Here is a 17,846-nt window from a genome sequence, read left to right as displayed (position 1 = left end):
TTAGTTTTTCACCTGTTTGGACCCTGCAATAGTTTTTTCTCCGCAACCCCTGAGTCTTTCGAAGAGTTAGCCAGACAACACGTTCTATAGTTCAAACCCTCCAAGTATGAAAAGTTATGATCACTCATAGATGCTATAAAAACTTTTGACTCTTGTTTGGTACCTCTGAGTGACTTTTGTGTGGTACCTCGAAGTTGTTAAGCTTTAATTCAAAGTGTTGTTCGGCCACTCTGAGTGAGTTCAGCTCGAATACTTTGAGATACACCAAGTAACAAAATCCATGTGTTCTAACATAGCTTGGACCTATCGAATGTTGTGTGATCTCCGAGCTAGAACAATGTTCTATCAAATTTCCCAAGTCTTGTTCGGACCCTCCTAGATCGGCTAGGTGTGCTTGGGATCCTTTAGGTTGTGAGGGAACTAAGAAATTTGTGAAGACAAAGATCTCCTACATTGTATGAAGATCCACCCAAGTGAGGCTTTGTCCTCTGTGGTATCAAGTCATGGTGAGATATGTGGGTATGCGCTTTGCGGGCTGTTGAGGTCTTGTGCACCTTACGAGTTTTTCTTCAAACCTTCACCAACAAGGAGTATGATTGCATCAACAATTCAAATTTCAGGAAAAAATAGTTGTGTTTGTGATCTTTTTTCTTACCCCTTTTACTTTCATGCAAGTTTGCTTCCGCTCTTTAAATTTCTAGACTTGTGTGTAGGATGTTTCAAAGAACATCTAGCTTAATCCTAAAATTGACATGACGAAAACCGATTATTTTTATTTTTGTTGTAGTCTATGCACCCCTATAGATTCATATGATCCTACCATATGAAACCATGAAATCATACCGAAAGTCACGTAAGGCCACATGAAACATGCATCGATAAAAATGTTTGGCTCCTGAAAGTTTCATCAATGTTTTCATTGGAGTTTCATAACACATTCCTCAAATTTTCAAAATCATAGTCAACATTTGCCTTGTTTGAAAGACCTTGTCATGAGAAATAAGATGATGGAAAGGGATCCCAAATTGTACATTCAGTTTGAAATATATGACCCTTTATTAATTTTATAAAATAAAATAAATGGATGGATGGAAAAGAGAGAGGTGAATTGCCGATTGATTCCACAGAAGACAAGTTTTTTTGTTTTGAAATCACAGAGCACAAGGTTCTAAATGCAAAAAACACACAGAGAGAATTGGCTCAACCGTGAAAACAAGCATGCGGCGATACGTACGAAGCGAAGCATGCATGCACGCACGCACTCAAACAAATTCACCGTGCAAATCCCGCTGTAATAGCCAGCAAATCGCAAGGAACCAAAAATCACGAGCAAATCAAAATCACCAGCGATATCACACCCCATAAGAAACACACCGGGCGATAAATACCAAGGATCCATTCACTCAAATCGATTTCTTTTTACCGTTCTCACCCAAAGCCAAAAATCTCATAAGCAGGCCCTGCCAGAACACAAGTAAAATTTCGATGCAAAAAAAAGAACACAAGTAAAATTTGAATGAATGTAGTATATAGCAGAAATTAATTACGGCCAAAATAATAATTACTAGCTCCCGGCCCGGCTCGTCGACGGCTGCGATGCCATCTCCCCTCCCATCCAACGGCCCAGCGAATCCGCGGGCGATCGAAAACCGCCACTAGCCGTTGCCCCCTAGGCTGGCGCCGCACACCACCAACGTTACGATGACACCTGTTCCTCCTCAAATCTCTTCTCCTCCTCTATAAATCTCCGCCTCGTTCCGTTCCGTGCCCCGCAATCGCGAATCGAATTCATTGCTGCTCCGCCATCAACCGCCGTCCGCGTCGATCGTCGTGGTTGTTGCTGGGGTCGGAGACGTGCGATGGCCACGCCGGCGGCGGGGAGGAAGCCCAGGGCGCGGCGGCCGTTCGCGGCGGTCGCGTCGCTGTCGGCGGCCAGGAGGCGGGTGCTGCCGAGGACCGAGGGCTCCGAGAACGTCGAGCCCCTCGACGGGATGTCGTTCAAGGAGTGCCTCCGCCGGTTCAACAAGTTCTCGGGCGAGGCGGCGGCGGCGGCGGGTGTGAAGCCCGCCTTCGCCGTCGGCACCAAGGCGGTGATCAAGAACAGGAGGCCCTGCTCGACGCCTGGTTCCAAGAGGCCGTCATCATCGAGGACGCCGAGAAGGAAGAAGCCGGAACCGTCGCCGTCTAGGAAGAGCTCGACCCCCGCGGCTGCGGCGGCGGCGCCGTACGAGGCGCCGCGCGCGCGGCTGTGGGACTTCTCCGACGAGCTCTGCCAGAAGAAGGTGAGGGCGAGGCTCTCGTCGCCCTGCGACGTCCCGGCGGAGGAGGAGAAGGGGCCAGGACGGCGGCGCGGGGAGGCGGCCTCGCGTGAGAGCGCGGCGTGGGGCGCGACCCTCGAGGAGGCCATGGCCGGCATCCCGGAGCACGGCGAGGGCCGCGTCAGGTACCTGGTGGACACGTTCGAGAGGCTCCTGTCCCTGTCCCGCGGCGACCGCGAGGCGCAGAGCGGAGGCGGCGCCGGGACGAGGAGGAAGAAGGAGTCGGCCTCGATGCCGTCGTCGCCGCGGAAGGCCGAGGAGATCGACATGGCGTCGTACCCCTCCGTCGCGTCGTCGTCCGACCTCTCCTACTGCATCGTCGGCCTGCCCCGCCGCAACAGGTTCATCGATCGATCAATGCTCTGATCCATCCATTGCCGTTCCTGATTCTCTGCCTACGTAACGTACTCATGTAAATCTTCTCGTGATGAATCCAGCAGGAGCAGCAGCGGTGCACGAGACGAGCGTCAGGTCAGGAGATGCAACGTGAGTTTCGTATTCAGAATTGTCCAATTTGGCTGAGTTTTAATACGAACCATCGATGAATTTTGTGGATACGTTCTTCGTCCCTCGATCGCAGAGCGCCGGCTCGTCGGAGAGGAGCTCGTGTAGGAAGGCGACAATGCCTCATCCGTTCAATCTTAGGACCGAGGTATTGACAGTGCAACAAAAATAGATAAATAGCAGTTCATCCATATATGTAGTAGGTCTAGTTCAGATTGGTGACTGAAGAAACTGCATTTCTGTTGTTGTGTTCAGCAAAGGGGGAGGGTGAAGGAAGGCAACTTTGTTCAGATGATGAGGGAGATGCTGCTGGAGGAGGAGAGGCTGCGCAACCCGCTCGCGCAAGCTCTCCCATGGACCACCGAAGAACCGGAGGTACGCGAACGAACCACGATCACACTGAGGTTCTTGGTTAATTCCTACTCTACTTCGCTAGAGCAATGAGCATGATATCTCACGTGAAAGTTAAACTGAAAAAGTTAGCTCTTCAGTATAGTTCACTATAAGACCATGTTTTCCTTATCACTGAAACCAGCAAAACATGTTCAAGTGCAACCTTGCTTGAATTAATTCTCCTTTTTTGGGTGTAGAATCTGGCGAAACCGCCGACGAAAGAGCCCACCGAACCGGTCGATGTCGTGCTTCATAGCGCGGTTCGCGCTGTCGGTCGCTCCAAGTTTGATCATCAGGTAAGCAGTAGCACACTAGTACATTGCATGGTAACAGAGTTTTGGCTCACACAGTCGACGAGTTGACGAAAGAGTCTATGCAAACGTAATGGCTGTTCTTGGATCCTGCAGATCGCGGAGCGCAACATCTTCCTGGAGAGGCTGGAGCTGGAGAAGGAGAGGCAGCAGAAGGTAGCTTCAACTGAACCGAGACTTGTTGTCCCATGGCATTGATCCAGATGCAAGAATTAACTGACATAGTGACATGTGGCATGCATTTCTTTTGTGTTTTGCAGCTGGATGAAGAGGATGAGATCAAACTGCTGAGGAAGGAGCAGGTGCCGAGGGCGCACCCGATGCCGGATTTCTCGAAGCCATTCATGCCCAAAAGGTAACATAACAAAAACTTTTTCTACTATCATGATCATGCTCCATTTGCGTGATGAGACATGAACTGTGGTTAGTTGGTTGATCATTTCAACCTATTGTCGTCAGCTAAATGAACGTTTGTTGTTGGATGGAAATGCAGGTCAGTGAAGCCCCAGACAGTTCCCAGGGAGCCAAGGTTCCACACCAGGCCGACGAGGCACAGCCCCAAGACCCGGTCATAGCTTCTTGTTTTGCTCGGTCGGCCGTTACAATCAAGAGTTGGTCACAGGACAAGTGTAGTAGCAACCGTCGCCGCCATTGGGCAGATCGCTGCTTGGCTAATGGCCTTCTGACAAGAAGGAGAAGACACACACACACATAACACAGACCAATCCTTTTGTAGTATCAAACATGTCTCTGTTTGAGGAGCTAGCTGGGCATTGACGTCAGCTGTTAAACTGTGTATCTAAACATGAGCGATTTGTGGCTCTAATGACTGTATTGCCATCCATTTTAATTGGTGGATGGATAACTTGTCTTGCTTGTCGCCAGTTGGCATGTCTGGGATGTGATTTCGACAGCAGAAAGCATTTCCCTTCATCCTGGGTCCTCCTGCTTAGGGCAGCGAATTAGCCATGTTACCTTGGCAAGATAGAAGTAAGAAGAACCCCGGCCGAGACTGACGCTGCGCAGTGCTGCACATGGAGAGTTTATTGACGCGGTTTTATTGCTCTGTCCATTTCTGGAGGGAAAACTCTTCCAATTTCCAACATGGTTCATCCGGTTTTACTATGCTAGTATATGATTCAAGAAGCTGGGTGATTTTTTTTGGCTATTATTGCTTAGCATTGTCTGAGATTCTGAAGGGTGCTGTGTGGTTCATACAGTTTGTCACTTGTCGATAGGAAGCCTGGAAGTTCCCATCCACGACAGTGTCCAATAGTGTATGACCCAATAGTGATGATATAGCTTACTCGGCAATACCCAATAGCGTATGACCCTAGGTATGCTTTGGTTGCATCGAGAGCCGAGCTGTGTTTAGAGATTCAGAGCATCTCTAACCCGTTCCTTCAAAACTTTTTAATTCCTTCAAAAGTTCTTTTTTTTTTTGAAACTTTACAAAGTTTGTTTAGGGAATTAACCGCAGCTAATTCTTCCCTCAAAAAATTACCCCTTCCCCTCCCCCTCCCAAATTTAATTTATACTATCACTACTTACTAGTTTTTCCCCAGATCCACCCCCATTAGTCCAAATTTGGGCAGAAAACTCCCACGCTCGGGAAATTCTCTCTCCTCCATCGGCGGCATGGCGGCGCTCCTCCCCGGCCATGGCCCAGATGCCCGTGCACCCCCGCCGACCTCCGGTGAAATTTTTCTTCAATTTCTCGTTTTCCCTATCGTCTCCGGCCCACAGCCACACCACGCTCCTCGCCACCGTACCTCTTTTTCAGATCGTACATTGCGAAATGACATACAATCTCTCGTTGAACGTATCCTTTCTCTTCTTTTGGTTCCTATAACCAAGGTGCAAAATCAGTTGAGCTATGATAGGTCAGCATCAATGGAATTCCTAATAAAAGCTTTTAGTTTGTGCCTCACAGTTTCAGCCGCGGTCCAGTACAGCAACCTTTTTTTGATCCCAAGAGTCGCATGAGAAAAAGGGCATTCTCTACATGGGACGGAGCCAAGGCCTTCACGTCTGGGTGACAAATCGGCCATAGGAGTACTCTGGGATGTACACCAGGGCGGCTAGTGTCGAGCATGACCACTAGCAGAGCAACACCATAGATAAAGCGGCGCGTACGTCACGACAGAGAAGCACATACACACAAACATGGTTGATGACCGTCGTTGCCGATTCTGATAAATCATTTTCTTCCTTTTCATCTGCATCCTCCATCGTTATCCATCATGGTAGTATGAATTGTTGCCAAGATCTTGGCATAGATGTTGGTAAAACCCTGATGAATATGGAAATGCTCAAGTTCTTGAAAACATGCTCATGCACTAGGTTATGTCCTCTATCAATTGGAATGTGCTTTCCGCTTGCCGAGTTGTTCTATGACCATAGTTTCCTTTCCAAATTGAGTATGCCATTCTTTCAGATTCCTTCAGTCAATCAATTGTAAATTTGCCTCAGTATGGTATGAAGAGTTTCAATTATCTATGTTTCAAAAGTAATTCTTTTTGCCTGACTTAGGAGATAATTCTTCAAGTCACCTTCCCTAAGATGCCCCGTTATGGAATCATGGAAATTTATCTGCTCGCTACTTTGACACTTATTCACCATATTCTTAAGTGTGGAATTGTTGCCTACCAATTGAACCATCGTCTTCAGCTTCTTTTCATCGCTCCTGATATGTGTTTGTGTCTCGGCTCAAGAGATGCTCTTACATCTCACTCCATCTTGAGTTGCTCAATCTTCGAGAAGATTGATTCTTATACAGATTCTTTCTATCATCATCGTGTTGGATGAAGTTCTCAAAGCCAAGACGTCAATATCAATATGAAGTGATGAGTCAACGTCTTCAAGAAGGGAAATTGGGTCATGAAGATTGCGTTAGTTTGGTGTTCCCTCTTCCTCTTAGCCTACGTCTTGAATCTCGGGACGATATTCTTATTTAGTGGAGGTGAGTTCACAGCCCTAGAATAATTTCTTGTGATTAGTTGCATTAGTGAGCATCATGCATCATATTTAATTCCAGAAGTTGAATTGAGGAAATCATCAAGCATCAGAAATCATTTAAAAATGATCAAAATTCAAATTGCTTCAAATGAACCCAAGAAAATGTTCTTGTTAAACCTTGAAAATATAGCAAGAACAAAATTCAAACCAATATTTTTGGTGGCTTAAAAACATTTATTTTGGGTATTTAAATTAATTCACTAGCTATTTGAATTGAAATTATATTCTTCATTAAATTAATATAATTTAATATAATTCCAATAATTGTGAAAGTTGGTACGTGGCTCTGGACTAATCTTGATGAGGGCATCAATACCAGTGATACACCCACAGCCCCTGCTGCTATACATACTGGACCAATTACTAGAGCTCGCGGACGCCAATTGAATTATCAATTACTTCTGTTTCTTGGTAACGATTCTAATGTTCATGTGAATATGGTGCTGCCTAAATTGGATACATTTGTTTTGCTTACAAATGAAGGGCCTAGCTTGGACAAGGAAGATGAACCTTGGAGCAAGTTCAAGCATGGAGATGATGGCATGTGCAAGGGGAACAAGAACAGAGTTACAAGTGATGATTCCAGGACTTTGAAACCACCATAATGAGTGCATGAAGCCTTGGACAAAAAATACAAGATGCCACTTAATAAATTTTGTCCAGAGGCTATTCTAGGTGCTGCGTCACCTTATTTTTGGGCCATGCCCATGTAATTTCGAAATACTTGATTATAGGCAGTTTTTAGAGTCCGTATGTGTGGGGAAACAAGATTTAGGGTTGGTTTCGTACCCCTCCTCCAAGGGCCACGAAATTCCCCCTCTCTCCTCCATATATACAGCCCTTAGGGCATCGTTTAGACTTTGGGTTTTGTTTAGGTTAAAAGTTCACCATAGCTACAACTTCGCGTACTTCGTTTGTGTTCAACGACCAGACCAAGACGTCACAGAACCCCACCTTGATCAATAAAACTTTCATCTTATATTTGTAATATCCAGATTGCAATCTCAGTTTCTTGTTTGTTCTTCGTTTTCTCACAGGAAACAGACCCTCGTGGTTAGGTTGATCGTGCTCCGGCGTGGTCAATAACCCCTCGGAAGTTGGTTTAGCGATTGCTAAGGTGCGACGTCTCGCACGTTTGTAGTCAGATTGTCAAGGTCGACTCCCACAGAAAACAATAGCCACCATCTCATCGAAACATCGGGACACCTTTGCCTCTATCAAGTGGTATCAGATTTCCAGGTTGCTCGGTGAGATTTTATAGTTTTTCGTAGTTTATATCGAGTCTGTTCTTCATACCTACAGTCCAGGAAAAAGGCAAAAAAATTTAGGGTTAGTTCATCATATCCGAACCAGTCTGAGCCTTTGCATAGTCTTTTCAGTATTTTGCTTTGTTGAATTTGCGGTTGCATCGTCGTGTCTAGTTGCTGGTCTTAGAGTCTAGTCTTTTAGAGTTTTGAGTTCTGGTCATAAGTTGTCACACCGCCGCCGCACCATCATCATCGCCCCTGCCATCTACCACTACCACTTATCCGCCACCGATCTGTCTCCATATACCATCACCAATCCGTATCCATATACCACCACCAATCCGTATCCATATACCATCACAAAAAAAGTCTGGAGACCCCCGGGCAGTTTTTAGGCCAAAATTTTCGCAGGCAAAAATATTTTTCCCTATCCTATTATAGGCTTTTCCGAGTCTTTTGAGCCACGTGCCATCATAGTGATTTTTTGTCGCACGTTTTCGTTGTTCCTGCCCTGATTTCTGAAAAAAAGTCAAAATAAAAAATTCCATGCCCATCCTGTCAGTTTGACTTGGGAAGAGTTTTGAGACACACATCATTATAGTGATTTTTCGCAAAAAAAAGAGTCTCCGAGCCCATCCTGTCAGTTTGACCTGGGAAGAGTCTCCGAGCCATCGCTGGCGAGGGAGCGCAGCCATGGAGGCCGAGCTGCGGTGGTGATCCCCGACCGGGCGGTCGTGGAGGTGGCGGATGACTCCCCGCCATGGGCCGACATGGTCGGGCGAGCGGGGGCTAATGGTGGTGGAGGCGGCGCCGTCTTGGAAGAGACGCTGCAGGCGGCGGCGGCGGCGGAGGTGCCGCTGGTTTTGGAGGAGGCACCGCGGGCGGCGGTGCCGGAGGCCGCCCCGGCAGCTGGGACAGAGGCGGCGACACAGGGCGTCCCAGCGACTGGGTCATTGTCGGCACCAGGAGGAGCGTCGGAGCGAGCGGCCAGCGGGGAGTACGCCTTGGTGCCCTGTCAGGGAGGGTGCCGAGCTGCCGTGCCGCAGCCGGCACGGAGCGGGGGCGCCGTTGTCTTTGGGCCTCAGACCCAGGAGGAGGTGGCGCTGGACGCCGTCAGTCGCCGCCTGCGAGGCCGGACGGAACGGCTCGAGGCCTTCACCCAGGCTGAGGTGGAGAGGACGCGCGACCTGGAGCGCGCCGTTTTGGTAAGCTTTCTTGTAATTTCTTCTTTGTGGGGGCGCGCCAGCGCACCCACTAGGTGTAGCCCCCGAGGTTCGGGACAACTACGTAGTAGTTGGATCGAATCTTTAGATCATTGGCCTTGTTTGACTTCTGCTTTCTTCAGCATCTCGATGCTTTCCGAGTTGCCACCTTCAATCGTCTCCTGGGCAGGCACCGAGAGCTCAAGGGGCGGCTTGCCGCCAAGGAGGAGGAGCTCCGCATCGCCGCATGTATTCTTGCGCTCTTTTCTAGTGGGGGAGCGCTAGCGCACCCACTGGGTGTAGCCCCCGAGATTCGGGCCAACTATGTAGTAGTTGGGCCAAATCTTAAGTCTTGCTTTTTTCTTTTCTTCTGCTGAGTCCTTCTTCTTCCCAGCTGAGGTGCTGTCCTGGCGGACACGTCTGCTCCGGGCCGGTCATCACTACGACCGGCTCGTTGCTAGCACTGGCCGTCTTAGCATCGAGGTGGCGCAGGCGAGGGCGGAGGCGGCCGCGGCTCAGCGGTCTCTTGACGAGGCCAACCAGCTGCATGAGCAGCCGGCGGGTCACAAGAGCCGCCTCAAGGCCGAGGTGGAGCACCTCAAGGCGGAAGCCGCTAAGGTGGCGGAGACGCAGCAGGCCCTGGTGGAGGCGGACCAGCAGCACGGCTAGCTGGCCGACGACAAGGGCCGGCTCCAGGCCGAGGTGGACCGCCTGCGGGAGCAAGTCACCATGGCTGAAGGGGCCCGTCAGGACGAGGCCCGTCACCGCGAAGCGGCCGAGAAGGCAGTCGAAGACAAGGACGCCGAGCTGAAGGCGGTCCTTGCCAAGGCGGCCGATCTGGAGAAGGCGCTCAAGGAGCGCGACCGCACCATCGAACGGGAGCGGTGTGGTATATTGCTCGAAGCGCAGCACCTGGAAGAGTCCTTCTCCAGTAAGTGCTTTTTCTTGTTATTTGCCGGGTCCAGACCCGGCCTTTCTTCCTTGTCGTTCTTCTTCTAACTTGCTTCTTCCCTTGCGGCAGGGGCCTTCCCGAAGACGCAGCGGCTGGCGGAGGAAGCTGTCCGCCATCAGCGCAACCCGACCGGCGTCGCTGGGTCCGGGACGGATCCGCGGGTGGCCTGGACCTTCCCGGAGATCGCCGCCGCCGCTGAGGCCCGCCTACAGGTCCTGGGAACGCAGCTGGGGCGGCTGTCCCAGGCCGGCACCATGATGACGGCGGCCTTGTGGCCGGGCTCTGTTCAACCAAGCAGCTTCTCGCGACTGGCGCGTTGGTTGGAGATGGGGCCGGACCAGCTTGGTGAGTGGCGCATCTCCGCCGCTCGTCCCGGTGCTGAGATGGCGCTCCAGTTTGCGCTATCCTGGCATCCGGACCTGCAGCTGGACGCGTTGATGGGCCAGCGGGCCGGTTCGGAGCAGCACTTGCAGGAGCAAGCTGGCCGGATTGCCTCCCGGGCCAGCTACATCGCCGAGTTCGCCTTCCACGATGAGTTCCATTCGAAGCGGACGGAAGATGGAAGGACCGTGGACGGCGAAGACTACGGCTTGCTCCTCCACGATCCAGAGGGGAGCTCGGAGGAGACGGGCGTCTACCGCGACGCGGGTGCTGAGGAGGACACCGGTACCTCGCCGGATCCGGAGGCCGCCAGGGGAGAGCCGTCGACGTCGCGACGCGGCGCTGGAGATGCCTGAGACACTTCATGTAATAATTTGTTTAAATAGCAGGTCCACCCACCCACTGGGGGTTTTAGGGTGTAACGAACTCGGGCCGTGGGCCTTTTCTTAAATACTTGTGTAAATGATGTGAGTGCTTTGCTTTTTTTGCCTTCCGTTGTTTGGACCGATTTCATGCGTTTTTCCTTTGTCAAACCTGCGCCCCCCCCCCCCCCCCGCGAGTCAGACTGCCGAGGCTCCGGTCCGTGACAAGGAGTTCGGTTCTTTGAGAGGAGTACGCAGGACTTGGGTCCCTTGAAACGTTGAGCGCGAGCGAAACACCCACTGGGCCGGCTGGCGGCAATCCGGCAAAGCCGGTTGGCGAGCAGCCGGTCGTGCGGCTGTTCATTTGATGAATGGTTAGCCGGGTTGATCGACCCGGTAGCCTTTGACTTAGTGTATGAAGCGTAAAGGAGCTTTGGCTCGTTGTGCTTGCCAGCCGATAGCCAAAGCTGGATCTATGGCTTTAAGGCGAAGTAGGGGACCGCGACGTCCTAACTTTATCAGCAATCACCACGTAAGGCGGCGGGGTGGCGACCGAGCCGGCCAGCTCCCGAGCCCCCGGGTTGAGCGAGTCAGACCGGTGGCCGGGTTCAATGGTATAGTGATGCAAGAAAATAGGACACAATAAATTGGTCGACAAAAGGCAGCCCCTGAGTCTTGTTCGGGGACCTGGCAGTTTCAAGCGTTTACAAAAGGCGACGATACATACGCTCGTGCGGCTAACTGTAAAACGTGCGGAGGAGCTCCGCGTTCCACAGCTGGGTCGTTTCTTCACCGGCGGTGTCCTTCTTGCGCTTCCGTGATTTGCGTGCGTCGATGAGGTAGTAGGCGTTGCAGTCGCGCAAGACCCTGCTCACGATGAATGGGCCCTCCCATGGAGGAGACAGCTTGTGCCGGCCTACCTACTCTTGGACGAGTCGGAGGACGAGGTCGCCCTCACGGGACGCGAGGGGCCTGATCTTCTTGCTGTGGTAGTGCCTCAGGCCTTGCTGGTTGACGGCCGAGCGACTGAGTGCCAGGAGGCGTGCTTCTTCGAGCAGGTCGACGCCATCCTCGCGGGCTTCTCTGGCTTCGGCCTCGGTGTACATCGCGACGCGTGGAGAGTCGAACTCGACGTCGGTCGGGATGACGGCTTCGGCGCTGTAGACGAGGAAGAACAGGGTGAACCCGGTCGACCGATTCGGCGTGGTGCGTAGACTCCAGAGAACGGCTGGCAACTCGTCAAGCCAGCTGTCGGGTGAGCGGATGAGCGGCTCAACGAGTCGCAGTTTGACGCCGGATAGGATGAGTCCATTGGCCCGCTCAACCTGCCCGTTTGACTGCGGATGTGCAACGGAGGCCAGGTCGAGGCGAATGCCAGAGACAGAGCAGTATTGTTCGAGCGCGCCCTTGGCGAAGTTGGTGCCGTTGTCGGTGATGATGTTGTTCGGCATGCCGTAGCGCACCGCTATGTCCTTGATGAACCGGACGGCTGTTGGCCCGTCCAGTTTCTTGATTGGTCTTGCCTCGATCCACCTGGTGAATTTGTCCACTGCCACCAGCAAGTGCGTCATGCCGCCTCGAGCGGTTTTGAAGGGTCCCACCATGTCGAGTCCCCAGAACGCGAAGGGCCAGACGATCGGTATGGTGCGGAGTGTTGACGCCGGCTGGTGGCTGCGTTTGTTGAAGCGCTGGCACCCCTCACATTTGAGGACGAGTGACTCGGCATCTTCGAGGGCCGTGGGCCAGTAGAAACCGTGGCAGAACGCCTTGGCCACCAGGGATCATGATACGGCATGGTGCCCGCACTCGCCCTGATGTATGTTGCGGAGGATGTCGATGCCCTGTTCCTGCTTGACGCAGCGCTAGAACACGTCGGTGGAGCTGCGCTTGACGAGCTCGTTGTTGATGATGCTGTAGGCGGACGCCCGGCATTGCACTTGCCGAGCTTCGGTCTCATCCATGGGAAGAACCCCGTTCTCCAAAAATTCTGATATCGGCAGGGCCCAAGATGGAGCCATAACCACGGCGAAGACGGCCACCAGGGTGGGTTCCGAGTCGGCAACCCTCGAGCCGGGTTGAGCAGCCCCTAGGTCGGGTGTGGCGACGGCTGGGTCTGGGACGATGGTGGCCGGGTTGAGCGGAGCAGCCCCCGGGCCAGGTTCAGCAGTCCCCGGGCCGGGTTCAGCAGTCCCCGGGCCGGGTTGAGGTGCAGCCGGGTCATCTGGGATGTGGATGGACTCGAAGTCCGGCGATGGCTTGACGGACGGCTTGCGCAGGTGCTCGAGGGAGACGCCGGACGGGATGGCTTGCCGTGACGAGGCGATCTTGGCGAGCGTGTTGGTTGCTTCGTTCTCTGCGCGCGGGACATGGAGGAACTCGTAGCCTTCGAAGGATCCGGATAGCTTCTGGACGAGGAAGCGGTAGCTTGCCATGTTGGAGTCACGGGCGTCCCATTCGCCAGAGCACTATTGTACCACTAGGTCCAAGTTGTCGTAGCACAGGATGCACCGGATGCTGAGTTCCTTGGCAAACCAGAGGCCGTGCACAAGGGCTTCATACTCGGCGACGTTGTTGGAGGTGGCGAAGTGGATCTGGAGCGCGTAGCGGAGCCGGTCGCCCTTCGGGGATGATAGTACGATGCCGGCCCCCAAGCCGAGTCGCATCTTGGACTCGTCGAAGTGCATGCGCCAATGCGTCGAGTCAGGAGGCAGCGACAAGTACTGGGTCTCGGTCCAGTCGACGAGGAAGTCAGCCAGGGCTTGAGGCTTGATCGAGGTGCGGGGCTCGTAGAGGATGGTGTGGCCGGCTAGCTGGATCGCCCACTTGGCAACCCGACTAGAGGCATCCTGGCACCCGATGATTTCTCCGATAGGCGTCGTGCTGACCACGGTGACAACGTGCTCTTGGAAATACTGCTTCAGCTTCTTGGCGGTGAGGTACACGCCGCATCACATCTTCTGGTAGTGTGGGTAGTTCTACTTGTAGGTGGAGAGCACCTCGCTCAGGTAGTAGACTGGGCGCTGGACGACTTGGATCTTGCCCTTCTCTGGTCGCTCGACCACCAGCACCGTGCTGACCGCCCGTGAGGTCGCGGCTATGTAGAGCAGCAGCGGCTCCTTGTCGGTCAGCGCAGCTAGGACTGGTGCGGTGGAGAGCATGCACTTGAGGTCTTTGAAGGCCTCGTCGGCCTTGCCGTTCCATTCGAACGGGCTCGTCTTATTCATCAGCTGGTACAGGGGTAGCGCCTTCTCGCCCATCCGGCTTAGAAACCGGCTGACCGAGGCCAAGCATCCGGTGAACTTCTGGACATCGCGCAGCCAAGCCGGCTTGCCCATGCGCTCGATGGCCTTGATCTTCTCCGGGTTCGCCTCAATGCCGCGTTCCGAGACAAGGAAGCCGAGTAGCTTTCCGGCCGGGACGCCGAAGACGCATTTTTCTGGGTTAAGCTTGACCTTGTATTCGCGAAGGATGGCGAATGTTTCCTTCAAATCGTCGAGGAGCGTGAGGTGCTGCTTGGTTTTCACCACGATGTCGTCCACGTACACGTGGATGTTGTGGCCGAGTTGCAATAGCAGGCATTTCTGCATGCAGCGCTAGAAGGTGGCGCCGACATTCTTCAAGCCGAACGACATGGTGATGTAGCAATATGCCCCAAAGGGTGTGATGAAGGAAGTCTTCAGGGCGTCGGCCGGGTCCAACTTGATCTGGTGGTAGCCGGAGTAAGCGCCCGGGAAGGACAGGAGCTCACACCCGGCGGTTGAGTCGATGACTTGGTCGATCCGCGGGAGGGCGAACGGATCCTTGGGACAGGCCTTGTTGAGGCTGGTGTAGTTGATACACATGTGCCAGGTCTTGTTCTTCTTCAAGACGAGGACTGGATTGGCCAGCCACTCGGGGTGAAACACTTCCATTATGAAGCTGGCCGCCAAAAGCTTGGCAACCTCTTCACCAATGGTCCTTCTCTTTTCTTCGGAAAATCGTCGTAGGTGTTGACGGACGGGTTTGGCGTCCTTGCGGACATGAAGTTTGTGCTCGGCGTACTTCCTCGGGATACCCATCATGTCCTTGGGGGTCCATGCGAAGATATCCCGATTCTCACGGAGGAAGTCGACGAGCTCGCCTTCCTATTTGCTGTCGAGGCGAGCGCCTACGACGACGTACTTGCTACAGCTGGGGTCTTCTGGGTTGAGCTTCACTTTCTTGATCTCCTTGGAGGGCTTGAAGGCGGCCTCATTGGCCGGGTCCAAGGTCGGGATCGACGCAGCGGAGGCCTCACCTGCCAGGGCGACGATCAGATCGAGCTGGCGCCGCTCCTCGGCAATGACCAGCTCCTCGGCCAACTTGGCGCCGTCTCGGGCGCACTCCAGGGACTTGCGGTAATCGCCGGTGATGGTGATGAGGCCCTTGGGACCCGACATCTTCATCTTTAGGTACGCGTAGTGGGGAACCGCCATGAACTTGGCGATCGCGGGCCGATCCAGCAACGCGTGATACGCGCTGGACAGGTCCACCACTTCGAACCAGATCGGTTTGTGCCGGAAGTGGCTGCTGTCACCAAACAGGACGTCTAGCCGGACCCGGCCAATGGGGGAGCAGGAGAGGCTAGGCACGACGTCGTGGAAGATCGTCCGGGTCGGCTCCAGGTCCTCGTCCTTGAGGCCGAGCTTGGTCATCGTGTCGCGGTAGAGGATGTTGATGCTGCTGCCGCCGTCGATGAGGACTCGGGAGAACTTGCATATGCGTCGCGTGACGATGGTGGGGTTGAGGATGAGGGTGTAACCACCCGGGCTCGGCATGACTGCCGGATGATCCTCCCGGGTACAGGTGATCGGGCGATCCCACCAATGCATGAACTCCGACTTGGTTGGGACGACGGTGTTCACCTCCTGCCGAAGGAGGCGCTCGCTGCGCTTGTCGTTGCCGAGGCTGGTGAAGACGACGTCGGCCGCATTCTGGTCTCGGTAGGCGTGGTTGCGCATCGCGCCGCCAGCTGGAGGCGGTGGTGGAGGCGGAGGCGGCTGCCCCGTGCCTGGAGCCGGAGCCGGAGGGGGCGGGACGTCGCCCCTCATGATGCGCTTGGTGATGGCGCACTGCTAGAGCGTGTGCGTGGAGGGTTTCGCGCCGCTGTGGTGCTTGCAGGGGGCGTCGAGCATCTTCTCGAAGCTCATGGCGGGTTGCCATGCCGTCTTGCCGGTTTGCCGGCGCTTCGCCGCCGGGTCCGCCGTGGGCTCGGCGGCCGCGATGAGCCGGTTGTCGCGATGCGGCGCCGGCTGGTCGGCCTTGCGCTTGTTGTTCTGGTGATGCTGTTGCCGGCTGCTTTCGCCGGCTGGCTTTGGAGGGGGAACTGGCTTCGCCTTGATGGCTTCATCCAGCGCCACCTGGATCTTCATGGCGGAGTCGGCGTTGGCGTACTTGTCCGCCGTCACCATGAGCGCGGCCATGGTGGCCAGCTCGGAGCGTAAGAGCTTGTGCTTGAGGAGGGTGCCGTCTCGGCACCCATTGACGAAGTACTGGATCGCGTGGACTTCATGGACGCCCTCGCAGCTATTCCGGAGCTCGGTGCAGCGTGCGAGGTACTCGCGACCGGTCTCCGCAGGCCCCTGCACGCACATGGCGAGCTGGCTAGGGCGGCCATGTCGCTTGTAGTTCCCCGTGAAGTTGAGGATGAAGGCTTCCTCGAAATCCACCCACGTGTTGATGCTGCCCATCGGCAGGCTGTTCAACCATGTGCGGGCCGACCCTTGGAGCATGAGCGGTGCGTAGCGCACGGCGAGACGACGATTGACACTGGTGATGCCAATGGCCATGGTGTAGTTGGTGAGCCAGTCTTCTGGCTTCACTGTCCCGTTGTACTTGGGGGTGTCGCGGGGGAGCATGAATCCTTTGGGGAAGGGCTCCTCCCGGATGCGGGGGCCGAAGCACGCCGGCCCGATGCACCGCTCTCCTCCATCTCCAGGGAGTGAGCGAGCCGATCTAGGCGGTGGCAAGCATCGGCGTCATTGAAGGCGCACGGGCTGAGTCGACTTGCGGCCAGGCCACGGGGGGCCGGGTCGGTTGGAGCCGGACGCCGGCCATGCCGGCCGGGTCCGCACTGGATCTCTAGGACGGGCTCGTCGCCCAATCCATTGGCGGCCGTAGCGGCCGGGTCGCGCCAAGTCCGGGCTCAGCCGGAGTGTGCCTCGCCGGGTGGCGAGGATGTGGTGTGTAGAAGTTCGCCGGTCCCGCCAAGGCGGGCAGAGCCGGATCCCGCTGGCTTGGCGAGTTGGTTGAGGCAGTCCTGTTGGGTGTTGGTGGCGTGGAGGAGTTCGCGCATCCGCCTGATGCGCTCTTTCAGCTCCTCACCCGCGAGCTGGTCCAGGCCGGCTGCAGCTGCCTGGGAAGCGCGCATGTTCTTCACTGGGGTTTCGTAGATGGCTGGGAAGGCGCCGAGGGCCCGGCCGATCGCTCCTCCCCGGGCGCGCACATCGGCGACCCGGCTTGGGTCAGCCGTGGTGGGCGTGAATCCGTAGGCGGCATCGCGCTCCAGCTGAGCGACGTCCAAGCGACGCTGAGTGGCGGCGAGCGTCTCGGACAGGTCCAGCATTTGCTGGCACCTTTCCTCGAGCTGGGTTCGGGCCTCAGCGACGTTGGTGGCGTTGACGTCGGTGCCGATGGGGATGCGGAGGCTCTGCATCACGGCGCGCAACCGATCGGACGGCTCGGTCCGTTCCGCTGCGGCCCTGGCTTCGGCAGCCTTCCTCGTCTTGCTCGACGAGGAGGAGGCGCCGTCACCGGTGATGAAGACCTCCATGTGGACGTCCATTGCCTCGGTAGAAATGCCGCCGCCGAGGGAGAGGGGAGAGTTGGAGTAGCTGAGCACCTCGCTGGGGTACTCATCGGCCGCGAACGCATCGGAGATGCGCAACGCGGCGAAGGAGGCAACAAGCACGCCGGCGACGTCGTCCGCCAGCGTGACGGACTTGTCGGTGTAGGAGAAGGGCCCCGTATGAAGCATGTTCCCGGCTAGTTCCTCGAGCTACCCCACGGTGGGCGTCAACTATCGTGGTGGGCGCACGGCAGATACCAAGGGATGGCTAAAGAGAGGAGGAGGCTCGAGGGCGCTGGTGGACTCCAGAGGCGAGGTTGGCATGAGCGGGCGCGGGATGCGGACATACCCAG

General features: G+C 54.9%; 2 protein-coding genes across 2 annotated transcripts; one reads left to right on the top strand and one right to left on the bottom strand.

The window, feature by feature from the left end:
• Positions 1-1,754: 1,754 nt before the first annotated feature.
• On the top strand, positions 1,755-4,393 carry LOC125555726 (microtubule-destabilizing protein 60-like). Its single transcript, XM_048718586.2, has 8 exons — positions 1,755-2,659; positions 2,759-2,804; positions 2,899-2,970; positions 3,078-3,197; positions 3,413-3,511; positions 3,623-3,682; positions 3,787-3,881; positions 4,020-4,393. Exons 1-8 carry the CDS (start codon positions 1,860-1,862, stop codon positions 4,099-4,101), a joined length of 1,374 nt encoding a protein of 457 aa, XP_048574543.2. The 5' UTR covers positions 1,755-1,859; the 3' UTR covers positions 4,102-4,393.
• Positions 4,394-12,550: 8,157 nt separating this feature from the next.
• LOC147970464 (uncharacterized) lies at positions 12,551-13,120 on the bottom strand. Its single transcript, XM_087523451.1, has one exon. It carries the CDS (start codon positions 13,118-13,120, stop codon positions 12,551-12,553), a length of 570 nt encoding a protein of 189 aa, XP_087379577.1.
• Positions 13,121-17,846: the final 4,726 nt, after the last annotated feature.

The sequence above is a fragment of the Triticum urartu genome, chromosome 5A (genome assembly GCF_056163025.1).
Source record: "Triticum urartu cultivar PI428250 chromosome 5A, HENAU_Tu73, whole genome shotgun sequence".
In the NCBI taxonomy this organism is placed as follows: Eukaryota; Viridiplantae; Streptophyta; class Magnoliopsida; order Poales; family Poaceae; genus Triticum; species Triticum urartu.
Note: the sequence above shows the minus strand (reverse complement) of the source record. Positions and strands in the feature narration are given on the sequence as shown.